Source organism: Leuciscus leuciscus (genome assembly GCF_965113295.1).
Source record: "Leuciscus leuciscus genome assembly, chromosome: 1".
NCBI classification, from domain to species: Eukaryota; Metazoa; Chordata; class Actinopteri; order Cypriniformes; family Leuciscidae; genus Leuciscus; species Leuciscus leuciscus.
In genome coordinates, this window is record NC_138725.1 from 30,494,197 (window position 1) to 30,515,573 (window position 21,377).

The window sequence follows — 21,377 nt, forward strand, 5'->3', positions numbered from 1 at the left end:
AATGGAGGATCTGTCAAACATAGGAAGGCTTTTGGAGTCAGTACTGACCAAAACAAAGGTAAAGATACACAATGTACTCCTGTATCTGAATAAATCAAAATTAATGTAATAAAATCATGATTTCATGGTATGAAGCTGGCTACTTGACAAATGAAAATGACAAACATGACTCTCGTTAATAAAATAATAGTATAAATGCAATTTATTATTATATATAATTTAATCTCATATCAAATTAGGAAAATAAAGTGGGTTGAACCCAAAAAGCTCTAAACAAATTTTAGAATTGTTAAGACGGGAAATAGGCCAGCTACATGTAAAAAAAAAAAGAAAGTTTAAATAGGCCAACATAAATGAAATGTCCATCACCACATGTCTCTGAGAAAAAGAAAAAAATGATTTTTTTTTAATTTTTTTTATGATCATACGGCTGGAGACAGCGATCTTTAACCCTCTACTGCATAGCGTTGCCCCCAGGCAACGGAAAGTTTTCTTAAGCCCTGTGTTCAGTACATTTTTCTTTAAATGATTGCAACCAATTAGAATGTTTGAAAAAGTATCAAAGAACAGTCCAATAAGGTTTGGGAGTCACTATCAAGCACCATTTGAAGGCGGGACGTCCTTTTCTGACACATGGTCACAGGAGCACATGGTGTGAGATGAAAGCAAGATTATTTGCTTTAGTAATCATATTTAAAATGACATGAACTGTACATAAAAAATATGTGTGTGTGTATGAAGGTGTAGAGAAGCCTTTTGGCAGGTTTTGTGAATTTCTTTTTATTTTGCATGTTCACAAATTCAGTTTTTCTTTTTGTTGCCTCAGGGCAACGTTATGCGATAAGGGGTACTTTTCAAGGATGTCTTGGACAATACCTCACAATGGCAAATAATGTGTTACAAGTAGGGAAGATGTAGGGTTCCTGGGTGCACAGGAACACCCAAAGTCACCAAAGTGACACTAATGTGCAGCATCCACAGTCATGTTAGAACAGAAAGGGGCCATCTACAAACTGTTCCCACAAAGTTGGGAGCATGAAATTGTCCAAATTGTCTTGGTATGCTAAAGCATTAGGAGTTCCTTTCACTGGACCTAAGGGGCAAAGCCCAACCCCTGAAAAACAACCCCACACCATAATCCCCCCTCCACCAAACAACCCCACACCATAATCCCCCCTCCACCAAACAACCCCACACCATTAATCCCCCCTCTACAAAACTTTACACTTGGCACAATGCAGTCAGGCAAGTACCGTTTTCCTGCCAAACCCAGACTCGTCCATTGGATTGCCAGTCAGAGAAGCGTGATTGGTCACTCCAGAGTCCAGTGGCGGCGTGCTTTACACCACTGCATCCCACACTTTGCATTGCACTTGGTGATAAGGCTTGGAAGCAGCTGTTCAGCCATGGAAACCCATTCCATGAAGCTCTCTACAAAGTTTGGAGGTCTGTAGCCATTGACTCTGCAGAAAGTTGGCGACTTCTGTGCGCCTCAGCATGTACTGACCCCACTCTGTGGCCTAGTTGCTGTTGTTCCCAATTGCTTCCACTTTGTTATAATACCACTAACAGTTGACCGTGGAATATTTTGTAGTGAGGAAATATCACGAATGGACTTATTGCACAGGTGGCAACCTATCACCGCGCTTGAATTCACTGAGCTCCTGAGAGTGTTTGTTGAAGCATCTGTATGCCTAGGTTCTTGATTTTAAACAACTGTGGCCATGGAAGTGATTGGAACACCTGAATTCAATGATTTGGAGGGGTCCCAATACTTTTGTCATTATACAGTAGTGTATATGGGGTTGATTAGGATACATGAAGTACATGATATGACATGACGCACTACATGATACAAACCTATGTCTGTATCAAATCAAGTATATTGATGTGTTTCAAGTGTTTTTCCCTTTTTACTTAAATGATTTCTTGACATTTTTTTATTATTTTTTTTATTTTTGTATTGCTCTCTGAGAATTGTATAATGATCATTTTCTCTATGATTCTTTACCATTGTTGCATAACGTTGCCCTCAGGCAACAAAAAAATATTTTGGGGTGGGGGGGTTGGGGGAGGGACATTTTTCAATAAATCAATAAAATGTTCCCAAATGAGCCAGGAAATGATGTGAAATAATTTTTATCATGTGTCATCAAAATTCATGCAGTAGAGGGTTAAAACAGTGCAAAAAGTGAATGGAAACGTGTTACTCAGCTGAGTAAAATCGCTCTGGAAGTGATTCCAGTGATATCTTTATGTGTTCTGTTTTAAAGATGCTAGGAGTAATAAGATTATAAAATTAATTTCAGGTGGGACCGTGGGAGATTAATCAACGAGCGTTTACATAGGCTTATCGCCCGGCTACACTGAGACTGATTCGAGCAGTAAATATGGTAGATCGTTGCAGAAGTTCTGCAGGGTTTCTAAAAGCAATTCTTATTTGACGTTTGGACTTCGATGATTGTTCTTCATGGCTGTAAAGGAGATTTGTGTTTGGGCAGGGCTCTTTTTCGGTCTTTTTCTTTTTGCTGTTGATGGAAAGACAGGACCGTAAGTATACTATTGAGTTTATTAATAGTCTAAATTGGTTTTCGACCGCTTGGTATAAAACATCCGCTTTTTATTTAGAAATTAAAGAGCAGTATTAGAACACGAGGCGGTCTTCATAAACATTAAAACGATTTCAACCGTTCTCGTGCAAAGAGACGCAAAATAAACTCAATTCAGTAGCCTACGCGCGTTGTTTAGGCTACTATGGAAGGCCAAAATGTTCAAAAACACGTTTATTTTAATATGTGATGTAACTAGTGATGGACCGGGGCTCCGACGCAGTTTTCAAAGTAGGCCTACTATTGTATCGCATACTGTATAGGCTACTGATGCTTGTATCGAAACTGCATCGAAATAGCATGTGATTGATCACATTTGAAGTTTTGAAAGTCATTTGGTCGGAACAGCTGGTTTGAGAATTTGTGTTTTGTGACCCCACCTGATGTGTAAAAGAGAAATGATTATCCAGAAGGCATTATTTAAATGATTTAACACGATAGCTACTTCCCTACAACATGGATTGTAAAAAATAAAAATTTCCCATTACTATTAACACGTACAATACGTGTATCTAACACATTTAATGTGTTTGCGTGTGCAAAATCAACATGCATAAATGTGTTTAACTCGTTTAATATGCGTGAGATTCATAAAATATCAACACTTGTCAGGTTTGAATGGGTCAGTGGTTGCTTAAGACTTGGGTCAAATCATTTCTGTGAGCCTAGGGGGGTGTACCGTTCATAGACTATGCTATCACCATTTAAAGGCCCACAGAAGTGCCTTGAAACCGTAGACAGTAAAATAAATGGAGACTTCAACGGAGAAAAGTGAAGTCAATTAGAAGCACTCACTTCCTGATGGCAGAGCGTACTGCGCAGGCTCAAACTGAGCTTGACGATGTAGATGTGACGTGAGCAACCCGTCTGTCTTCTAGTAGCTGTGCCAAGATAAATCTAAATCATTCCCTTTAGAAACTTGCAGAGACCGAGCGCGTGAGGAGGTGTCCATGAGCTAGGAGCAGGAGAAACTTTTGCTAAGTATTCTGATTAATAATTTTGTCATTTTGCCTCCATGTCCCCCCTGCAATTGCCTAGAACTGCTTCTACGGGGCCATAACGTAACATACAAGGTAATGGTGCCTTTTATACGTTTTCGTGTTTCTTTAGAAATAAATAATGGACAAATGGAGTCTTTAAACGCCTCAGATGTAAAGTTATTCGCTGTCAAAGTGACGCCAAAATGAATGGGAGTCAATGGAAGGCTAACAGCAGGTGATGGTCTGCTAATCAATGGCGGCGCCCGGGGAAGCTTCAGTTTCCGGCTGATGGATTACCCCTTGCTTGAAACGCGCAGCTGTGTATGATGTGTTGATGTAATTTCCACTGAAACAGGAAGCTGACGGGACATCTTGAATGGCTCCTCCCCCTTTTCAAAAAGCCAATACCGTATAGTTTACATTACAGACAGTGAGTCATACTTGACAGCACCATGGAAACTAATCCATGTGCTGATACGTTGGATTCAATAGTAATGTTAGAGGTGTGAATAAATTGTAGCCATTTCATTCTGAAAACGGAATACAACTCGAGCGTTTGAGCAACCGAACATACATCTCCAACCCAAATTGCTCCGTGACATTACAACGGTATGATCGGTATGATGGTGGGGACATGCCTGACAGTCACTCCGACTCGAAATAAACAATATCCTGGAGTATATATTACTCCAGTAACTCCAACAGTTAACTGATGAAACTGATGAGCACGAGCAGCTGACACAGAGCATCCATTTACTACTGAACGTACAGCCACGGTCGCTCTGGCCAGGTGGTATTTATATCATAGGGGGTGGGATGCTTCAGATTCTAGAGCATTTGTTTGGACAGAAGATGTGATGAAAAGCTGAAGACCGCGGTGACATCATAATACGTGATCTATTTTAGCGGAAGTGAGAGACTAAGTTTTGAATGCATATCTCCTAAATGCAAATTTTGTCATTGTTTTGGAACACACCAGCTTATTTAGGCCAAGATAGCCTATGATATAATTTGTTTTCTTTTTTAAATATTTGTTCTATTGTATTTGTGCTATTGCTTGTACTTTGTTCATAAGCGTCTTTTATGTAACATTATTTATTGAAATACAATTATATATTTAGTGGGGCCAGTGAAATTTTGGCAGGGCAAGTAACCAGTCCTATGTTTATAATGTCTCTTTTAAGACCTGCTCTTTTTGTTATAAAATAGTTAAATCTTTTACAGGGAATTTTTATAATGTCCCACCTTGCATTTCAGCAGGAGCTGGGCCTACTTTTGCAGTGTCTGTTCTTTTATTCTGTTCTTTTATTCTTACTCTTGACAATGTCGCCCACTCTCTCTGTGAATATACACCTACACAAGTACATGTTCTGACCCGACTGTTTCTACAGGTTATTCATGGTGACGTTCCCTGCAGTGATTGAATCAGGCACTGACGCCAAATTGTGTGCAATTCTTCTGAAACCCAACGATAGTCTCACAATGACCATTTCTCTGTTCGATGACAAAAACGGGACAACTCTACTTGTGCAGCAGCAATCTGCTTCTGCAGAGATTTACCGCTGCTTTAGTTTCCAGGTCTGTTATCATTCTACACATGTACATTTTGTCTAGTTTGATGTACATTAACATGTTTCTCTACAGGCTCCTCAAGTAGATGGAGTTTCAGTGCAGAAGATAAAGGTGGAAGTTCAAGGGAGCGGTTTCAAAATGACAGAAGAGAGGAAAGTCATGTTCAGATCTTACCTACCTTTGACCTTCATCCAAACAGACAAACCCATCTACAACCCAGGACAAACGGGTGAGCTACAAATGACACTTGGATGACTATTTGGAGTTTGGAAAGTCTGTTGCGTTACAAGTTCATTTTCAAGTGTCTAGTGTAATGTATTTTTGTTTTGTTTTTTGGCAGTGAATTTCAGAGTTGTTACTATGGATACCAAGTTTGTGCCTCTTGATCAAATGGTGAGGCCTGATCTCTTTTGACATTGAGCAATATTGCTGCAAACAAATAGAAAAATAGTGCAGGTCATGTTTAAATGCACAAAGTTCAGTCCATCATAATTGTGCATATTTCCCTCTAAAATGGTTATTTGTGTATTTATTAGGGCTGTTGATTCAACGTGTTAATTAATCAGTCATGGGGTGAAGGAAAATAACGCGTTAAAATTAACGCATCCGTCACAGACCTGCGTAGTTTCTTACATTTTATACAGTTGATTGGTGACGAACATGAAGCAGGGCAACAAACTTTAGAGGGTTGAATTAAGATATCTGGGCAAAAATGTCCTTGTATGAGTTTCTCTTATATAATATGATAGTTAAGCAATTTCACACAAGGGCTGTTTTTGTCCCGATTTGCATGCACAAGTGTAAAAGTGATGCTGATTTTACATTTGTACACTTGTAAAACAAAAGTTAATAATGTTATACACTATATTGCCAAAAGTATTGGGACACCCCTCCAAGTCATTGAATTCAGGTGTTCCAATCACTTCCATGGCCACAGTTGTATAAAATCAAGCACCTAGGCATGAAGACTGCTTCTACAAGCATTTGTGAAAGAATGGGTCGCTCTCAGGAGCTCAGTGAATTCAAGCGTCGTACCGTGATACTGTTAGTGGTATTATAACAAAGTGGAAGCAATTGGGAACAACAGCAACTCAGCCACAAAGTGGTAGGCCATGTAAAATCCCAGAGTGGGTTCAGCGCATGCTGAGGCTCACAGTGCGCAGAAGTCGCCAACTTTCTGTAGAGTCAATAGCTACAGTCTACAGACCTCCAAACTTCGTGTGGCCTTAGGATTAGCTCAAGAACCGTGCATAGAGAGCTTCATGGAATGGGTGTCCATGGCCGAGCAGCTGCATCCAAGCCTTACATCAAGTACAATGCAAAGCGTGGGACGCAGTGGTGCAAAGTGCGCCGCCACTGGACTCTAGAGCAGTGGAAAGACATGTTCTCAGGAGTGACAAATCACGCTTCTCTATCTGACAATCCGATGGATGAGTCTGGGTTTGGCAGTTGGCAGGAGAACGGTACTTGCCTGACTGGGGGATTATGATGTGGGGTTGTTTTTCAGGGGTTGGGCTTGACCCCCCTTAGTTCCAGTGAAAAGAACTCTTAATGCTCCAGCATAGAAAGACATTTTGGACAATTTCATGCTCCCAACTTTGTGGGAACAGTTTGGGTATGTTCCTGTTCCAACACGACTGCGCAACTGTGCACAAAGCAAGGTCCATAAAGACATGGATGAGCAACTTTTAGTGTGGAGGAACTTGACTCACCTGCACAGAGTCCTGACCTCAACCCGATAGAACACCTTTGGGATGAATTGGAGCGAAGACTGCGAGCCAGGCCTTCTCGTCCAACATCAATGCCTGACCTCACAAATGCGCTTCAAAGAAGAAAGGTAAAAAAAAATCCAATAAACACTCCCTAAACCTTGTGGAAATCGTTCCCAGAAAAGATGAAGCTGTTATAGCAGCAAAGGGTGGGCCAACTCCATATTAAACTACGGATTAAGAATGGGATACCATTAAAGTGCATGTAAAGGCCGACATACCAAAACGTTTGGCAATATAGTGCATTTTAGACACGCTATTGTCTGTTTTTGTTACCTATAAAAGTCATAGCTTCTCCGAGCAACACAGCCATGTTTCTGAAGGAATTCACACTATCGCGAATCAGGGGAATCTATTCAATGGCCCGTTCATAGAGAGAAGCAATTACTGCATTCCTTAATGAATTAGCCATTTGAATTAATCGCATGAGTGACTTGCTCATTTAGACATTCACTGCCACCTACTGGCAGTTTTAGTTTCTTAATTAGTATAATTTAATTTTAAAAAGTCATATTTCTAAAATGGTAAACCTATTAAAAGTATAGGTTACCAAATAAATTGTCATACTCACCCTCATGTCGGTTTAAGCCTAAAAGCTTGTTTAAATTTTATTTAATTTTATTTTTTTGGAAATACTTTTTGCTATGTCTATTTGATGCTTTTAACACAGTGACTTGGAAAACAATCTTTTGGGGATACTTTCAAGTCTGCTTGTTTGAGTCACTGTCTAATATTCCTGTCTTTGTGTTTTGCAGTACAGTCTTGTGGTGGTGGAGGTGAGTATTTGCTCCAGTGCAAGTCTTGTGTAATTCTGCTTTATTTCTGGGTGATCTCTTTGAATTTAACATTAGGTTTGCTTTTTATTTTTTTCTGACCCATTGTTTTAATAGGACAATAATAATAACCGGATTGGTCAGTGGACAAATGTTTCCTCAACGGTGTGGATATTGCAGCTTTCTCACAAGTTAAACCCAGAGGCTCAGATAGGGATGTACACACTAAAGGCTTTTATTGGTGATCGAACAATCTCCCAGGTTTTTGAGGTGAAAAAATATGGTGAGTCATTATGTTTGAGTGCAAAAGTACAACTGTAGATCTGAGGCCCTAATTTAAAGCTTTTTTTATTTTTTAGTTTTACCAAAGTTTGACATGACCTTAAACACACCACAGATGTACAGCGTTGGAGATGAGGGACTGGAAGTTGAAGTTTGTGGCAAGTGTGTGAAGCTTTTATTTTCTTGATTGCTGCATTGTCTTGTGGTTGGTCACATGATCTCTTTCCTTACAACATTTCCCAGATACACATATGGCCAACCTGTGCCTGGCCAAGCCTTGGTGGAAGTGTGCCGTGAGCCGTTTCCATATGCTGTGGTTCCTGAAGTGACCCGTCTGTGCCTGAATCAAATCGTGCAGGTCTGTGACCGATATACAGTGCAAGTTTTCTCTTCTGCATGTGGTTGACTTCAACATGACCATCTGTGTTGCTACCAGATGAATGACACAGGCTGTGCCTCCCTTACCGTCGATACATCAGTGTTTTTCAACACTAGATTTGAGAATAATCTGCAAGACATATTTCTTGTTAACGTGAACGTCACAGAGGAGGGAACAGGTGAGCTATTGGCTGATCTCAACCAATGGCACATGCTTGGAGGTTGATGTTTATTTGGTGTGCTTTTTTTATTTAAAAAAAAAACATTTAGACATACTAATGTCAAAATCTGCAACGGTGCCCATTACGTTTGAAGTCGGCGAAGTCACGTTTGTGGAACTCCCAGGTTTCTTTGAGCCCGGATCAACGATTAACGGAAAGGCAAGTAAAAGTTAATTATTCGTTACAGAAGCCTTTGCTTTGGTAATGTTTCCTAAACTTTCTTTCCCAACAGATATCTGTGACTCATTTCGATGGGACCCCAATAGTGAGCAAAGTGGTGTATCTCCTGGATAGTTCCAGCTGGCCCAACAAACTTCTGCTGAATCTGACCACAAACCAGAACGGACTGGCCTCATTCTCCCTCTGCACTTCTAGTCTTCCTAAAGCTGGGCTTAGTCTAGTGGTACGACTTGATTTTGTTATCGTTATTTTAAATGAAAACTTGTCACAGTAAACTAATTCCATTCATTGTTCCCCAGGCAAGTGTGACTCTAGAAGTAGTTTATGGTTACAAATCGCCATACTTCACTGCAGATACAAGGGTTGTTCAGGTTCTCCAACCTGCTACTCCCTACAGCCCAATCTTTAGTGAACTGACTATAGTGAAGCTCAAGCAGCCATTAAAATGTGGTGTTGCGTTACCAGTGACAGTCAAGTATTCTTTTGTTGGAGAGACTGGCGACTACAACACTGACATCATCTACATGGTGAGTGGACAGTGCTTTTGTGGTCATCTTTGCTGTTTTGATTGCTGTGCTGGTCTGTTTGTCTGCCATCTTTTATGTACCATTTCCGTCTTGTCAGGTCATGTCCAAAGGAGTGATCGCCCACCATGGATTTCATAGGGTTAAAGTGAGAGCTTTTGATACGGTCACAAGCGGTACGGTTTCGTTCAGGCTGTTTGTCTGTGTCGATATGGCTCCAGTAGTGCGGATTCTGGCCTTCTGCATTCTGCCCAGTGAGAATGTAGTTGCTGCTAGTGCGTCATTTGACACAGAAATGTGTTTCCAAAACCAAGTATGATGTGCACTAGAATCTTTTGGCTTCAAGTGGGGAATGATGATGTGTCCTACAGTGTGTTTGTCCTTGTTCCAGGTGTCTCTACAGTTCTCTCCTGCTACGGCCGTTCCTGCTGAGGAAAACGTTCTGACTGTCTCTGCTGAAGCAGGATCTCTGTGTGGCATCAGTGCTATAGATCAGAGCATCCGGATCATGGAGCCAGGAAGACGTCTGAGTGCGGAAATGGTATCCATGTGCCACTGATCAGATTATCTGTCTGAACTTTGGTGCTCTTCGTGTGTCAGTCAAAAATGAATTTGACCATAGACCTGAATTAAATTTTAGCTTGAACTGTTGTACATCTTGAATGCTTTAGAACACACTCTTTTTAAAGATGATACTTAAAGTGAACTTAAATAGTTACAGAATTTTGTTTGTTATAAAATTATGTTTATCAAAATTAAATGTATATTTTCAAAAACATGTTTTATTATAAAACTGCAAGAAAGTAAAAGCCATAAATCTAACCTAGTTGTGTTCCAAATTTGGGCTTTAGCTCAAAATTTGCTTTCCGTAAGATCGCAGTACTAAAGGTTTTCAGTAGATTAAATTTGTCTCCCATTCATTTCCAATGCAGTCATTTGATCAAGGAGCACAAGTGTGAATTTAACCTTTTCCTATGTTTTTTTTCACATAGAAAGTACCAAGTTTACCAAGTTTCGTACCATTCGGATGAATTCAATTAGAAAAAAACAGAACGTAAAAATTCAGTCAAAAAATGACGAAGAGCACCAGAGGGTTACGATGTGGATTTGAATCCATGGCAGGACTACACTTTGGTCTTGTTCATGGGCTTTACGTTTTAATCCTCTTATCCTAAGACCCTTTGGCCTTAACTTTTAGTTTGTAATTTATCTAGATTAGCACTAACAGTGACTTTTTAAAGGGAAAAAGCCAGAAGGTGGAGGTCTTCAAACAGCTACTCCAGGCATTTTTGATATGTCTTATTTCCCCCCACTGGCAAAATGTTCTCAGGTATTCAACTTGCTACTGGTAGGATCATTATCAGATCGTTATCCATATGAAGTTGAGGATGAACAGGAGTGTCTGAACGTTCGGCCCCGTCGAGCTGTTCCTACAGACCATGCCTACGAAATCTTCAAGGTAAAAAATTATTTGTAATCATGTCAGTCAAGCGTGTTTGTCTGTGATCATGTAAACTCGTTAACCTGTTTTCCTTTATCGGAGTAAGGTTATAAACTGTTAAGCATCAGAGGTGGGAGAAAGTCACACGTGTTCAAGTCACGACTTGCTTGGTTTGTCTGCACTGCAACTTTAGTCAGTGGCTCACCTCAAGCAATCAAATCCTGCTAAGGGTCAAGTTACATTACCAAACAGAAAAAAAGTAGAGTTTAAATTGGCCTTGACTAAGGAAAGAAACATGAACTACAACTGACTTCCAGCCACAGCTTTCGATGAAATCAACTGAAGAGACATTTCATCTCTCTTAAAGGTCCCATATTTTCAAAATTGAAATTTCCTGGCTTTTTTCATTACAGAGGTCTAGGGACTATGAAACTACCATATAAGTTTAAAAACAGTCGATCCACAGACATTTGCACACAGCCTGCATAAAGTAGCTGTGCCTCTTTCAGGGTTCCTACACAATTTTCATTTCAAAATTCCATACTTTTCCAGACTCAAATTTCCAGGCTTCCCTACAGATTTTTCCGACCATATTTAACTTGTTAGCAGTTGAATTTTAAAACAATTTATCAGAACAAGTATGTTACATTCTAAAGATTTAGTATTGGCGTTTTATTAGGATAGGAACGTAGCTAGACAGGAAGTAAGGTGGGAGAGAGAGAGGGGGGCGGGATCGGTAAGAGTCCATGAGCCAGGACTCGAACTCGGGTCTCCCAAAGCACAACAGCGCTACATGGCGACGCACTTACCCACAATGCTATCGGCGCCGACAAGTATGTTACACTCGGAGTCAAAACCTCTATGTAGGCTATCATGTTAAATCTGTAAATTTGAAAATTGTAGCTACTGTTGCTCGTACAAGTCAATTTAACACCAAACCCAGTCAAGTTTAAAGCACAGCATTTTATTCAAACTGCAATGCTAAAACAGTGCAATGTTATTCATATTTGTAATTTTGTACATTTAAATAACCGTAAACCCCTACAGAAACAGAAGGGATGTTCATGTACAATTAACCAGAAAATTAGAAAATAGAGCTAAAGTCAATTGACAATGCTTAATTGGCTGTTAGGTACAGCAAACTTGTAAAGGCTGTTTAACCAATAGGCTAATTATAAATAAAATATTTAGAAATCCTACATTAAAATATTGCCTTTTGTGACCTTAACGAACAAAATGCTAAATCAGTCAAAACATTTTTAAGGGGTTATTAATTTACCCCAAAATGAATTTTCTATCATAATTTACTTACCCTCATGTCATTCTAAACTAATAAGACTTTTGTTAATCTTGGAAATCTTGGACACATGAAGATAAGGATTAGTTCACTCAGAAAACAAGAGGCCAATCAGAAGAGAGGCTCATGAATGTTAAGTCGAAAGGCAAAAACCGACCTGATTTTGGCAGAGCTCCTGAGAAAGCTGTAAAATATAGTTTTTTTGTACTTGTACAACATATATATATATATATATATATATATATATATATATATATATATATATATATATATATATATATATATATATATATATATATATATGGTTTTGATGTCCTTAAGAATATATATATATATATGGACATCAAAACCTAAAATAAAACTTCAGAAAGATGTACAATATGGGACCTTAAGGCTACGTTTACACGTGGCCGGTTATTTTCATAAACGGACATTTCACCCTCTCCGTTTTCAGAAAAGTGTTCGTTTACACAAACCTGTGTATATGCCGTCAAGAGCATGCCAAACCTGTTGGTGGCAGTGTAACGAGAAGCTCAAGCCCATGTTAGCCAATCAGAATCCCGAAAATATAGGTCACACCTTTGACGCAGTGCAAGTTCTGTCGCATACTGTGACGTCGACTGCCTAAAACTCAGTTTTTCTCAGTTTACATGCAAACGTGCGAACAGAGTTTTCCAAAATCTCCACTCTGGCCGGAGTTTTTAGAAAGAATCGTTTTCAGAGGCGAATTCTCCGTTTGCATGTAAACGAGGGGCACAAACGAAGGGAAATGTCTTTTTTTCAAAATAACCATGTATGTGTAAACGGGGGCCTAAGTCACATTTATTTATATAGAGCTTTTTACAATACAGATTCTTTCAAAGCAGCTTTACAGAGATGAGAGGAAAATGCTTAAAGTATATAGCCATATAGCCGCTCTGGAGTAAACCGTGATGTCATCTTGTATAATAGTGCTAATGCAGGCAGATCTATATTATTGTTGAATATTAAATTAAATGTTACATTTAATTACAAACCAAACAGACTTTATTGAAAATGTTTGTGGTGCTCATTATGGTGATCAGTGTTTCATTTAGTTGGACAGTTTGACTCTTGGCAGAGCAAGTCTCAAATCATGTGACTCGAGTCCCCCACCTCTGTTAAGTATAAACCAATTGACGGGCTCAACTGATTTTGCCCATTATGTAAAGGCATTAACCTGCGTTCTGTCTCCTAATTGATGTGCACATGTCTTATATGTGAAATGAAAGCGTCCTTAAAGAGGTAATTATGATTTGACTTTTCTAACTTTAGTTAGTGTAATGTTGCTGTTTGAGCATAAACAACATCTGCAAAGTTACAACGCTCAAACTAAGCAAAGGGAGATGTTTTATATGAAAAATAGCTTTTTAAGGAATACAACAAGCGGCTGCTAGCCGGGACTACACGAGTTTCCTTAGTGACATCGCTAAACCTAAAATTTACATAAATCCCGGAACACGATTTATAGATTAAGACAGAATATGCTAATCAATGATTAGAAGTCAACTACACAAGCTACATAAATTCATCAACTCCATTTCGAATGTGACTTTGTTGTCTCTGTTGCTCTGACAGAGTGTGGGGTTGAAGATTGCAACAAATCTGCCTGTCCGAGAACCTCAGTGCCTGAAGTACAGAGACCTGAACTACTATCGCAGCTTCCGTGACGGTATGTCTGTTAGGTTCTTGATCTAGAAATTTGTATTACTTGGAAAAACAAGGAGTACCTGCATGACATGGTTTGTAAAGGATTGCTCTGTAACTGTCAATATAGGGCTGTCTGTTATGGAGTGTGAAGTTTAGCATGACTCTTTACATTGTGTATATACAGGCACAACTAATGCCTAGATGTGTTTTTTTTTTTTTACCTGGTTCATTTTGGAAAAAATCATCACGGAAAATGTTTATTTTGCCTCTTTCGTATAGACATCAACGTTGTCAAAGATCCCCGTTCACACGGATCCATGAAAACAATTAAAAACGATTCTGCATGCCAGGCCAGTAGTTGACGATGTCACCTTTATAAAGAAACGCTAGTGATGCGCAGATTGCAGTTATATCTGGGGACACTACATATAATCCTCAGGCCAAGTAATAAAAATAACGTTCCAATGAACTTCAGGTGGCTTGCTGGTGGATGAGAGAAGTCATTAATGTGGTGATTTTAATAAAGACTCGTAACTCTCATTTCATGGTAAAACACCCGTTTACAACAACGTATAGACCTATCTCTAAAGGGAAAATAAAGCAAAACCTGCCCAGAGCACCTCCTAGTGGTTATGTAAAACAAAGGAAAAACCCTACAAGTATGTAATGTATGACAGCTGTGAAGTGCTAGTTTGTGAAGACAAACTAATACAGCCTTTGCTCAGGCTGAACTTATTTACCTTCTCGTGTGTTCGGAAAGAAACGGAAACTGTGACAGTTAAGTTTGAAGCGAGTAAAGCCTGTTTACGCTATTAAGGAAATGTAATTTTGCCAAATCACTTTTACTTTAAACAGATTTTCTTTGAAAGTAGCCCACTGCAGTTACTCTACACTGCACTTAAATCTGAGTAATTGTAGTGCGACAATCGGGTGGATTTTTTTTACTATATTCGGGTGACGTTAGAGCTGATCCGAACATCTCTACACGCTACTATTTTTAGTTGGAAACTGAGTCGTTTAAACAGACCCTTAAAGTGCATCCAAAATACAATGCACTGATTATGGCTACAATGGGTTACTTTGAGCTTTCAGTTATTAAATGAAATCCAAAATGAACTCTTCATCCTGGCCATATAAAACCTTGTATGTGTGCTTTAGGAAAACCTCCATTTACTGTACTTATGGTGCATTTGTAGCCCATGTTCTCCCTTTAACTGGACCGCTATTATCCCATCATAGTATATTACTCTTAAGTGTGAATCTTTGATTGCAAAGACTGTTTTCCTTGCAGTGTGCACAAACCTGATTTATATAAAATTGATAAATGTGGAAAAACTCAAATGGCTTTTGTAATCCTAGCTTGTCTTTGTTTCAGTGATTTATTTTGGTCCGCCTGCAGCCGTTCCAAAACCTGAAATGGCTCCTCCAGTAGCAGAAAGGGCTGAAGGTGACACTTCCTCTTTTGACGTGACCATCAGGACTTACTTTCCAGAAACCTGGATCTGGCAGCTTGCTCAAGTGGGGTTAGTGAAGCATCTTGTTCCCTCTAAAGCTACTTAACTATAGTTTTTACTTCTCCTGTTCCTCTTATTTCTCTTCTGCTGTCTTTCAGAGACAATGGATCCACACAAGTTCCTCTCACTGTTCCTGACACAATCACCACATGGGAGACCGAGGCGTTCTGCCTGTCCTCAAAAGGCTTTGGACTGGCTCCTCCTGCTCTGCTGACAGTCTTCCAGCCCTTCTTCTTGGAGCTCTCCCTGCCGTACTCCATCGTCCGTGGGGAGTCTTTTGATTTGAAGGGCACAGTTTTCAACTATCAATCCAAGTGCATCATGGTCTGTCATGGTTTATTTTTACTTATATAATATATATGAATAGAAAGGCCCTGTGTCTTTGCTCCATGTGCACTCTTTTGTTGGCAGGTTAAAGTAACTCCAGCTTCATCCATGGACTTCACTCTTAAACCATATCCTGATCCATATTCGTCCTGTCTTTGTGCCAATGGGAGAAAGACCTTCAAATGGGCTCTCTCAGCTTCGGTTCTCGGTTAGTCCATCTCTTTCTCTGTCGTGGCCTTATGTTGAGAGTCAGACTGGTAACCCAATGGTTGCTGGTTCTATTCTCAATACCAGCAGTAAACGAATGAGGTGCCCTTGAGCAAGGCACCTAACCCCCAAGCCTCAGCAAAATGGATGCCCTCTGCTCTGGGTGTGTCCTTGTTTTGCATTTTGTTCACTACTCTTTGTGTGTAATGTAACTTTGGTTAAATGCAAAGCACAAATTCAATCTGACATGTGAAGGCCAAATATGGTTACCCTTACTCACTTTTTTTTTTTTTTTTTTTTTTTGTGTATGAGGTGTTGCTCACTTATTGTCTGTCACTGCAGGAACTGTCAATGTGACTGTCCGTGCTTCAGCTGAAACATCCCGGACTCTATGTGGCACTGAGGTCATAACCATCCCGACAAGAGGACGCATTGATGTAGTCACTCGAAGTCTTCTTGTCCTGGTGAGTGTTAACCAGCCTACTGGAGTTTGAGCATGGAGATCCTGCTGCTACTGATGTGGTGTTTTATTGCTTTTATAGCCTGAAGGCGTTGAAAGGACAAACACCCAGAGTTGGCTACTGTGTCCAAAGGGTTTGTTTGCACTCAATGATTTCCAAACACCATTCTTCCTGTATTGCCAAACATTAGCCTGGCGCTCAGTACTGATCCGTTCTTTTCGGTCTGCAGGAAATGTTCTTTCTGAAGATGTGACTCTGACATTTCCCAAAAATGTGGTTCAGGGATCAGCCAGATGCTCTGTTTCAGTCCTTGGTAAAACATTTAATTGAGTAGAAACTGACATGTGAAAGTTTGTAGAATAACTGTTTCTGATGTGGGTTTTATTCTTGACTTCTTGTAGGGGACATAATGGGTCGTGCGCTGAAGAATCTGGATAAGTTATTACAGATGCCGTATGGCTGTGGAGAACAGAATATGATTGTTCTTGCTCCCAATATTTACATCCTGCTGTACCTGGAAGTCACGGGGCAACTCACCGCAGCCATCCGAGAGACCGCCACAGGCTACCTTCAGAAAGGTATGGATGGTGTTGGGGGGGGGGTTAACTCATTACTAGTAGCTTGAGTTACCTAATCAGATTACGTTTTCTATGTACAACAAAATATTGATTTTACTTTTTCAAATAAGTAACGCTAGTCACTTTTCACATTTATTGACTGACCGCTCTCCTGTCCCCATGTTGAGAGAAATAAAGTGAGGAGGTGTTGTGCGCTGTGTAAAATTATGGTTATTTTAGTTCTAGACTAAATGTGAACATGCATTTACTCACTTGCACGAACACAATCAGTAATTGAATAAAAACGGTAACATACAAAGGTTTTGCCTAAAATTCTGAGATTGCAACTAACTATATTCAATTACACAAATACACTTTGTATTTAATCTCACTTTATCAACCAAAGTCTTTGCTGCTGACCTTCAATGATCTAATTCAACCATACTAAGCAAAGATTACTTTATTAGATTTAGAAGTAAAAGTGTTGATCTTCCTTCTGTATCCTTTTGTTCTTTAATCCAGAATTGCAGAAGCTGAAAGGTTTGTTTGAGTGGCGCCCTGTACTGTACACATGTAAATATGCATTTCCTTCAGCCTGAGGCTTATTCGCTTTACTTTTGGTGTGAAAGGGTCTTCACATTTTCCAAAAATAGATTTAGAAAAATAGGGAAAAGAAACCAGCAAGCCCAGCCAGTAAGGCAAAAGTAATGTAATGCATTACTTTTCATAAAAAGTAACGGAATTGGTTACTTTTTTTGGAGTAACGCAATATTGTAGTCCATTACTTTAAGTTACTTTTTAAAAAGTAACTTTCCCCAACACTGGGTATGGATGAACAGATCCATTTTGAGTGTTGGAGCCTAAATGAATCTTAAGGACTTTCAGTCCTGCGCTTCACATTGAAGCTGTTAAGACTCCTTAATAACCCCCCCGACATGCGTTTCTTTGACTTGAACAGGATACCAAGGACAGCTAAACTACAGACACAGTGACGGATCATACAGCACATTTGGTTATGATGCATCCAATACATGGTGAGTTTTACGCTGTTGTTCTAGTCTTGTGTAACCTTTGTGTCCCCAGTAGTTTTTAAGTTGTTGTGTTTTAACATTTATCCATGGCCAGGTTGACCGCCTTTGTCATGAGGACTTTTGGTCTAGCGGAGCGCTTTGTCTTCATTGATCCGAATGTCCTTCAGAGTGCAAAGGACTGGCTGATAAGCCAGCAGGGTTCAGATGGCTGTTTCATGCAACAAGGCACTTTGTACCACAGCGACATGAAGGTATAAGTTTTATCAAATTCACTGTAACCCATAGACTCTTAAGTGTTTTTAATCCTTTTTCTTTTGTATATTTTATTTTTATTTTTTTAGGGTGGAGTTGGTGACGAGGTGACCATGACTGCCTACATTGTTGCATCGCTGCTTGAACTAGGTGTCCCCGCCACGGTAAAACCGATCCAGTAGTTGTATGAGCTCCTTGCAGATGGCCTTCCTTTCTGGCTGTTGTCTGATATCTGCTTTGCTTTCAGGATCCTGTCATAACCAACGCTCTGTCATGCTTGGGGCCTGTTATTGGGGACCTGGGAAACACTTACACCACGGCTCTGCTGGCCTACACCTTCAGTCTGGCTGGAGAGACCACCACTCGATCACAGCTTCTAACAATCTTGAACAACCTTGCTATTTCTGAAGGTGAGATTTACCAGCCTCTTGTTTGAGAAGTTCATCAAGTTCTTTGGCATCAACTTTCTCCCCTCCATCTCATCCTAAGGCACTAAGCTCCATTGGTCTCAGACGACATCTGGTGATACTCTGGCGGTGGAGATCAGCTCTTACGTGCTGCTAGCAGTTCTTGCTGTTCAGCCTCTCACGACAGCTAATCTGGGCTATGCTAACAGCATTGTCAACTGGCTCGTGACCCAGCAGAATCCCTATGGAGGGTTTTCCTCCACCCAGGTGCCTCTGACTACCAAACATGAGTGCAATCATTTATGAGGAGTTTTTAATCTGGTGCTTGTTTTTAGGACACAGTGGTGGCTCTTCAGGCTCTGTCGGTGTACGCTGCTCAAGTGTTTAGCTTGGATGGCTCCAGCACTGTTACCGTACAGTCCTCAGTAGTAGGAGGAGACTCTTATAGCTTCGAAGTGAATCGGGACAACAGGCTGCTGTATCAGGAGAAGCCGCTGAAGAACGTTCCTGGCAAATTTAGTGTTAAAGCATCAGGATCCACTTGTGTGTCTGTGCAGGTCTGTATCTTCACTCCCTCAGCTTCTGTTGTGCACATCCAAATCTTACTGTGCTTAGTTTGCTTTGTGCTCATACTGTAGGTTGCATGTTTCTACAACATCCCAACACCCGTTAAAGCCGTCAAAACGCTGAGAGTTGAAGCACAGGTGACTGGAGACTGCCAACCGCTTGGAGCCAATCTCATGTTGAACTTCACAGTGAAGTAAGAACAGCTTTGGCTTAGCTTGCTTTTGTAAGAGTCTTAAACATGAGCTGGTTTCAGGACACAGTGTTCTTAATCCTGTTGACTAAACCTCTTTATTCCCCCATCAACTCATTCAGATACAGTTGTGTAAAAGCAAGCACTAACATGGTTCTAGTGGACATTAAGCTCCTGTCGGGCTTCACCGCAGATACGTCACTGGTTTGTATTTAAGATGATTTAGAAAGTCCCAAGCTCCTTCAATTGTAATTGTGTAAATGATGGTCTCTTCCTCTCAGCTTGGATCTCCACCCCAATCATTTGCCCCGCTAGTGCAGAGGGTTGATGCTGAAGATGATCATGTCCTAGTGTATCTGAAAGAGGTGAGACTCTGTACACTGGGTATATTCACTAGCTGCCATTTTCTCATGTGCTGCTGTTCATCCAATCTGTCTCGCAGGTTCCCAAAGGCGTCCCCATGAGTTACACTCTGCTGCTGAAACAGTTTCTTGCAGTGGAAAATCTCAAGCCAGCAGTCATAAGTGTTTATGACTACTATCAGACACGTACGTTTTCATTCTAATCATGCTTTGCCCTGAATTCACTGTTAAACATGATCCAGCTCATTTTCTCTTCCTATTTCAGGTGATTCGTTTGAAACCACCTACACGTCCCCCTGTGCATGATTTGATTCGGTACTGGCTGTAGGACACGTGACTTAAATAAAACTGCTTTTATACAACCAGTCCTATTGTTGCCTCTTGTTCCTTATCTGTGAATTTTTAATTTTTTTTATTCGAAAGTTGCAGTGTTCATGAGTTTTTTTTTATTTCTTTTTTTAAATGAAGCGTTTACAATTGAGGTGTTTTTCTTGCTGGTGACCCTTCATTAATTAACTGGCAAATTTAAAAAAAACTTTACTTTTCCAACCATGGTAATAAGCTGTGTAAATGTAGGGCTTTTCACACTGCACTTAACCCCGGGTTATCGTCATTCTTAACGCAGCTTTTAACCCTGGGTAAATTAGCATTTTACATTTTTGTAATTTTAAAAAGGGGGTTAGCACTGCTTTTTACCCAGGGTTATAAAACCTTGCTCTGGAGCCGGATTGGTTCTGCTTTTGCAGTGTGACACATTGAGGTGCCAAAGTTGTAGAGTGTGAAATTATGCGGTGTTAGAATGTTACAACTAGATGCTTAGCAACTGACAACTAATCGTGCCTTATATTCACACACTTATAAATATATACCTATATAAACAGTCGTTTCTGCATATGATAGGAAAAATGTCAAATGGCGATGGAAAACAGGACAATTGGAGTAAAGAGACCGTCATTCTTACCTTCAAAAAGTTCACTCAGAAAACTTGACATTACAGTCAGCAATGTGTAATTGTTAGAGCCTTTATGTAAACAGGTCACGTGCGGTGTTTGTCCAGTCAGTGACACTGCAAAAAAGGACTTTAGCCCGGTATTTGTGTGCAGTGTGAAACGGCAGTTTATGAATAACCAGGATTAAAAGAAACTCACCTTTCCCCTGATTGGTCAACATCAAACAGTGCAGTTCCTCAGTTATGTGCAACAGAATAGTCATAAGGCCCACTGCTACAGTTACCGATTATTAAAGCATTTATTGCAACTACATGCCATCTCTTTAATGCAGTCATTTAACCATTAAAACAGACACATTGATCTGCTTTATCAATGCAGAAATGTTTTCTGAAAACACCTGCAATTGCTGAAAAAAGCAATTTAACAAAAGTCAAGGGTTGTTTAAAGGTGACCTCAAACAAAACATTTTCAACTAAACCTCTTAATTCTCAAGAACTTCTGTAAAAGTCTGACAGAAATAAAGTCAGTCTGGTTAGTAATAAGTGAAGCTGGTAATGCTGTTTGTGGAGTTGTTTAATCCTCCTCTGCTGAGATCTTCACAGATTTAATGTCTTTTATCTTCAGTTGATTTCATCTAAGGCTGTGTGTGAAGTCAGTTGTGTTTTCATAATTTTCTCTTTCTTTCAGTGGTTGTTCACAACAGGTGTTTGAATGATTGAGAGAATGTTTCGTTCCATTTTACGTTCTTGGAATGTTACAAATCAATGTTCATAGAATGTAAAATTGTTAACCAAAATTAAGTTCGAAGAACGTTTGAGGAGCATACTTTTTAAAACGCATTCCTCTAACGTCAATAAA

General features: G+C 39.9%; 1 protein-coding gene across 4 annotated transcripts in view; it reads left to right on the forward strand.

Annotated features, from left to right (window-relative positions):
* Nucleotides 1-2,389: 2,389 nt before the first annotated feature.
* LOC309497975 (pregnancy zone protein-like) overlaps nucleotides 2,390-21,377 on the forward strand; it is a 31,112-nt gene continuing 12,124 nt past the window's right edge. The window contains exons 1-34 of one of the 4 annotated variants that reach the window (XM_082168451.1): nucleotides 2,390-2,550; nucleotides 4,981-5,167; nucleotides 5,234-5,390; nucleotides 5,502-5,554; nucleotides 7,686-7,706; nucleotides 7,821-7,986; nucleotides 8,063-8,147; nucleotides 8,229-8,343; nucleotides 8,422-8,542; nucleotides 8,634-8,743; nucleotides 8,817-8,987; nucleotides 9,064-9,291; nucleotides 9,389-9,601; nucleotides 9,680-9,829; nucleotides 10,619-10,747; nucleotides 13,623-13,716; nucleotides 15,070-15,217; nucleotides 15,307-15,532; nucleotides 15,620-15,743; nucleotides 16,085-16,206; nucleotides 16,285-16,336; nucleotides 16,433-16,516; nucleotides 16,605-16,781; nucleotides 17,719-17,794; nucleotides 17,886-18,042; nucleotides 18,133-18,207; nucleotides 18,291-18,453; nucleotides 18,533-18,717; nucleotides 18,786-19,007; nucleotides 19,089-19,210; nucleotides 19,330-19,411; nucleotides 19,489-19,572; nucleotides 19,650-19,755; nucleotides 19,835-19,935. In XM_082168451.1, the coding sequence (XP_082024577.1) occupies nucleotides 2,471-2,550; nucleotides 4,981-5,167; nucleotides 5,234-5,390; nucleotides 5,502-5,554; nucleotides 7,686-7,706; nucleotides 7,821-7,986; nucleotides 8,063-8,147; nucleotides 8,229-8,343; nucleotides 8,422-8,542; nucleotides 8,634-8,743; nucleotides 8,817-8,987; nucleotides 9,064-9,291; nucleotides 9,389-9,601; nucleotides 9,680-9,829; nucleotides 10,619-10,747; nucleotides 13,623-13,716; nucleotides 15,070-15,217; nucleotides 15,307-15,532; nucleotides 15,620-15,743; nucleotides 16,085-16,206; nucleotides 16,285-16,336; nucleotides 16,433-16,516; nucleotides 16,605-16,781; nucleotides 17,719-17,794; nucleotides 17,886-18,042; nucleotides 18,133-18,207; nucleotides 18,291-18,453; nucleotides 18,533-18,717; nucleotides 18,786-19,007; nucleotides 19,089-19,210; nucleotides 19,330-19,411; nucleotides 19,489-19,572; nucleotides 19,650-19,755; nucleotides 19,835-19,875 (4,326 nt within the window). In that variant the 5' untranslated portion in view covers nucleotides 2,390-2,470 and the 3' untranslated portion in view covers nucleotides 19,876-19,935. Of the gene's footprint in view, nucleotides 2,551-4,980; nucleotides 5,168-5,233; nucleotides 5,391-5,501; nucleotides 5,555-7,685; nucleotides 7,707-7,820; nucleotides 7,987-8,062; nucleotides 8,148-8,228; nucleotides 8,344-8,421; nucleotides 8,543-8,633; nucleotides 8,744-8,816; nucleotides 8,988-9,063; nucleotides 9,292-9,388; nucleotides 9,602-9,679; nucleotides 9,830-10,618; nucleotides 10,748-13,622; nucleotides 13,717-15,069; nucleotides 15,218-15,306; nucleotides 15,533-15,619; nucleotides 15,744-16,084; nucleotides 16,207-16,284; nucleotides 16,337-16,432; nucleotides 16,517-16,604; nucleotides 16,782-17,718; nucleotides 17,795-17,885; nucleotides 18,043-18,132; nucleotides 18,208-18,290; nucleotides 18,454-18,532; nucleotides 18,718-18,785; nucleotides 19,008-19,088; nucleotides 19,211-19,329; nucleotides 19,412-19,488; nucleotides 19,573-19,649; nucleotides 19,756-19,834; nucleotides 19,936-21,377 lie in introns of those variants that run through there. The other 3 variants (XM_082168452.1, XM_082168453.1, XM_082168454.1) reach the window with 3 other exon arrangements.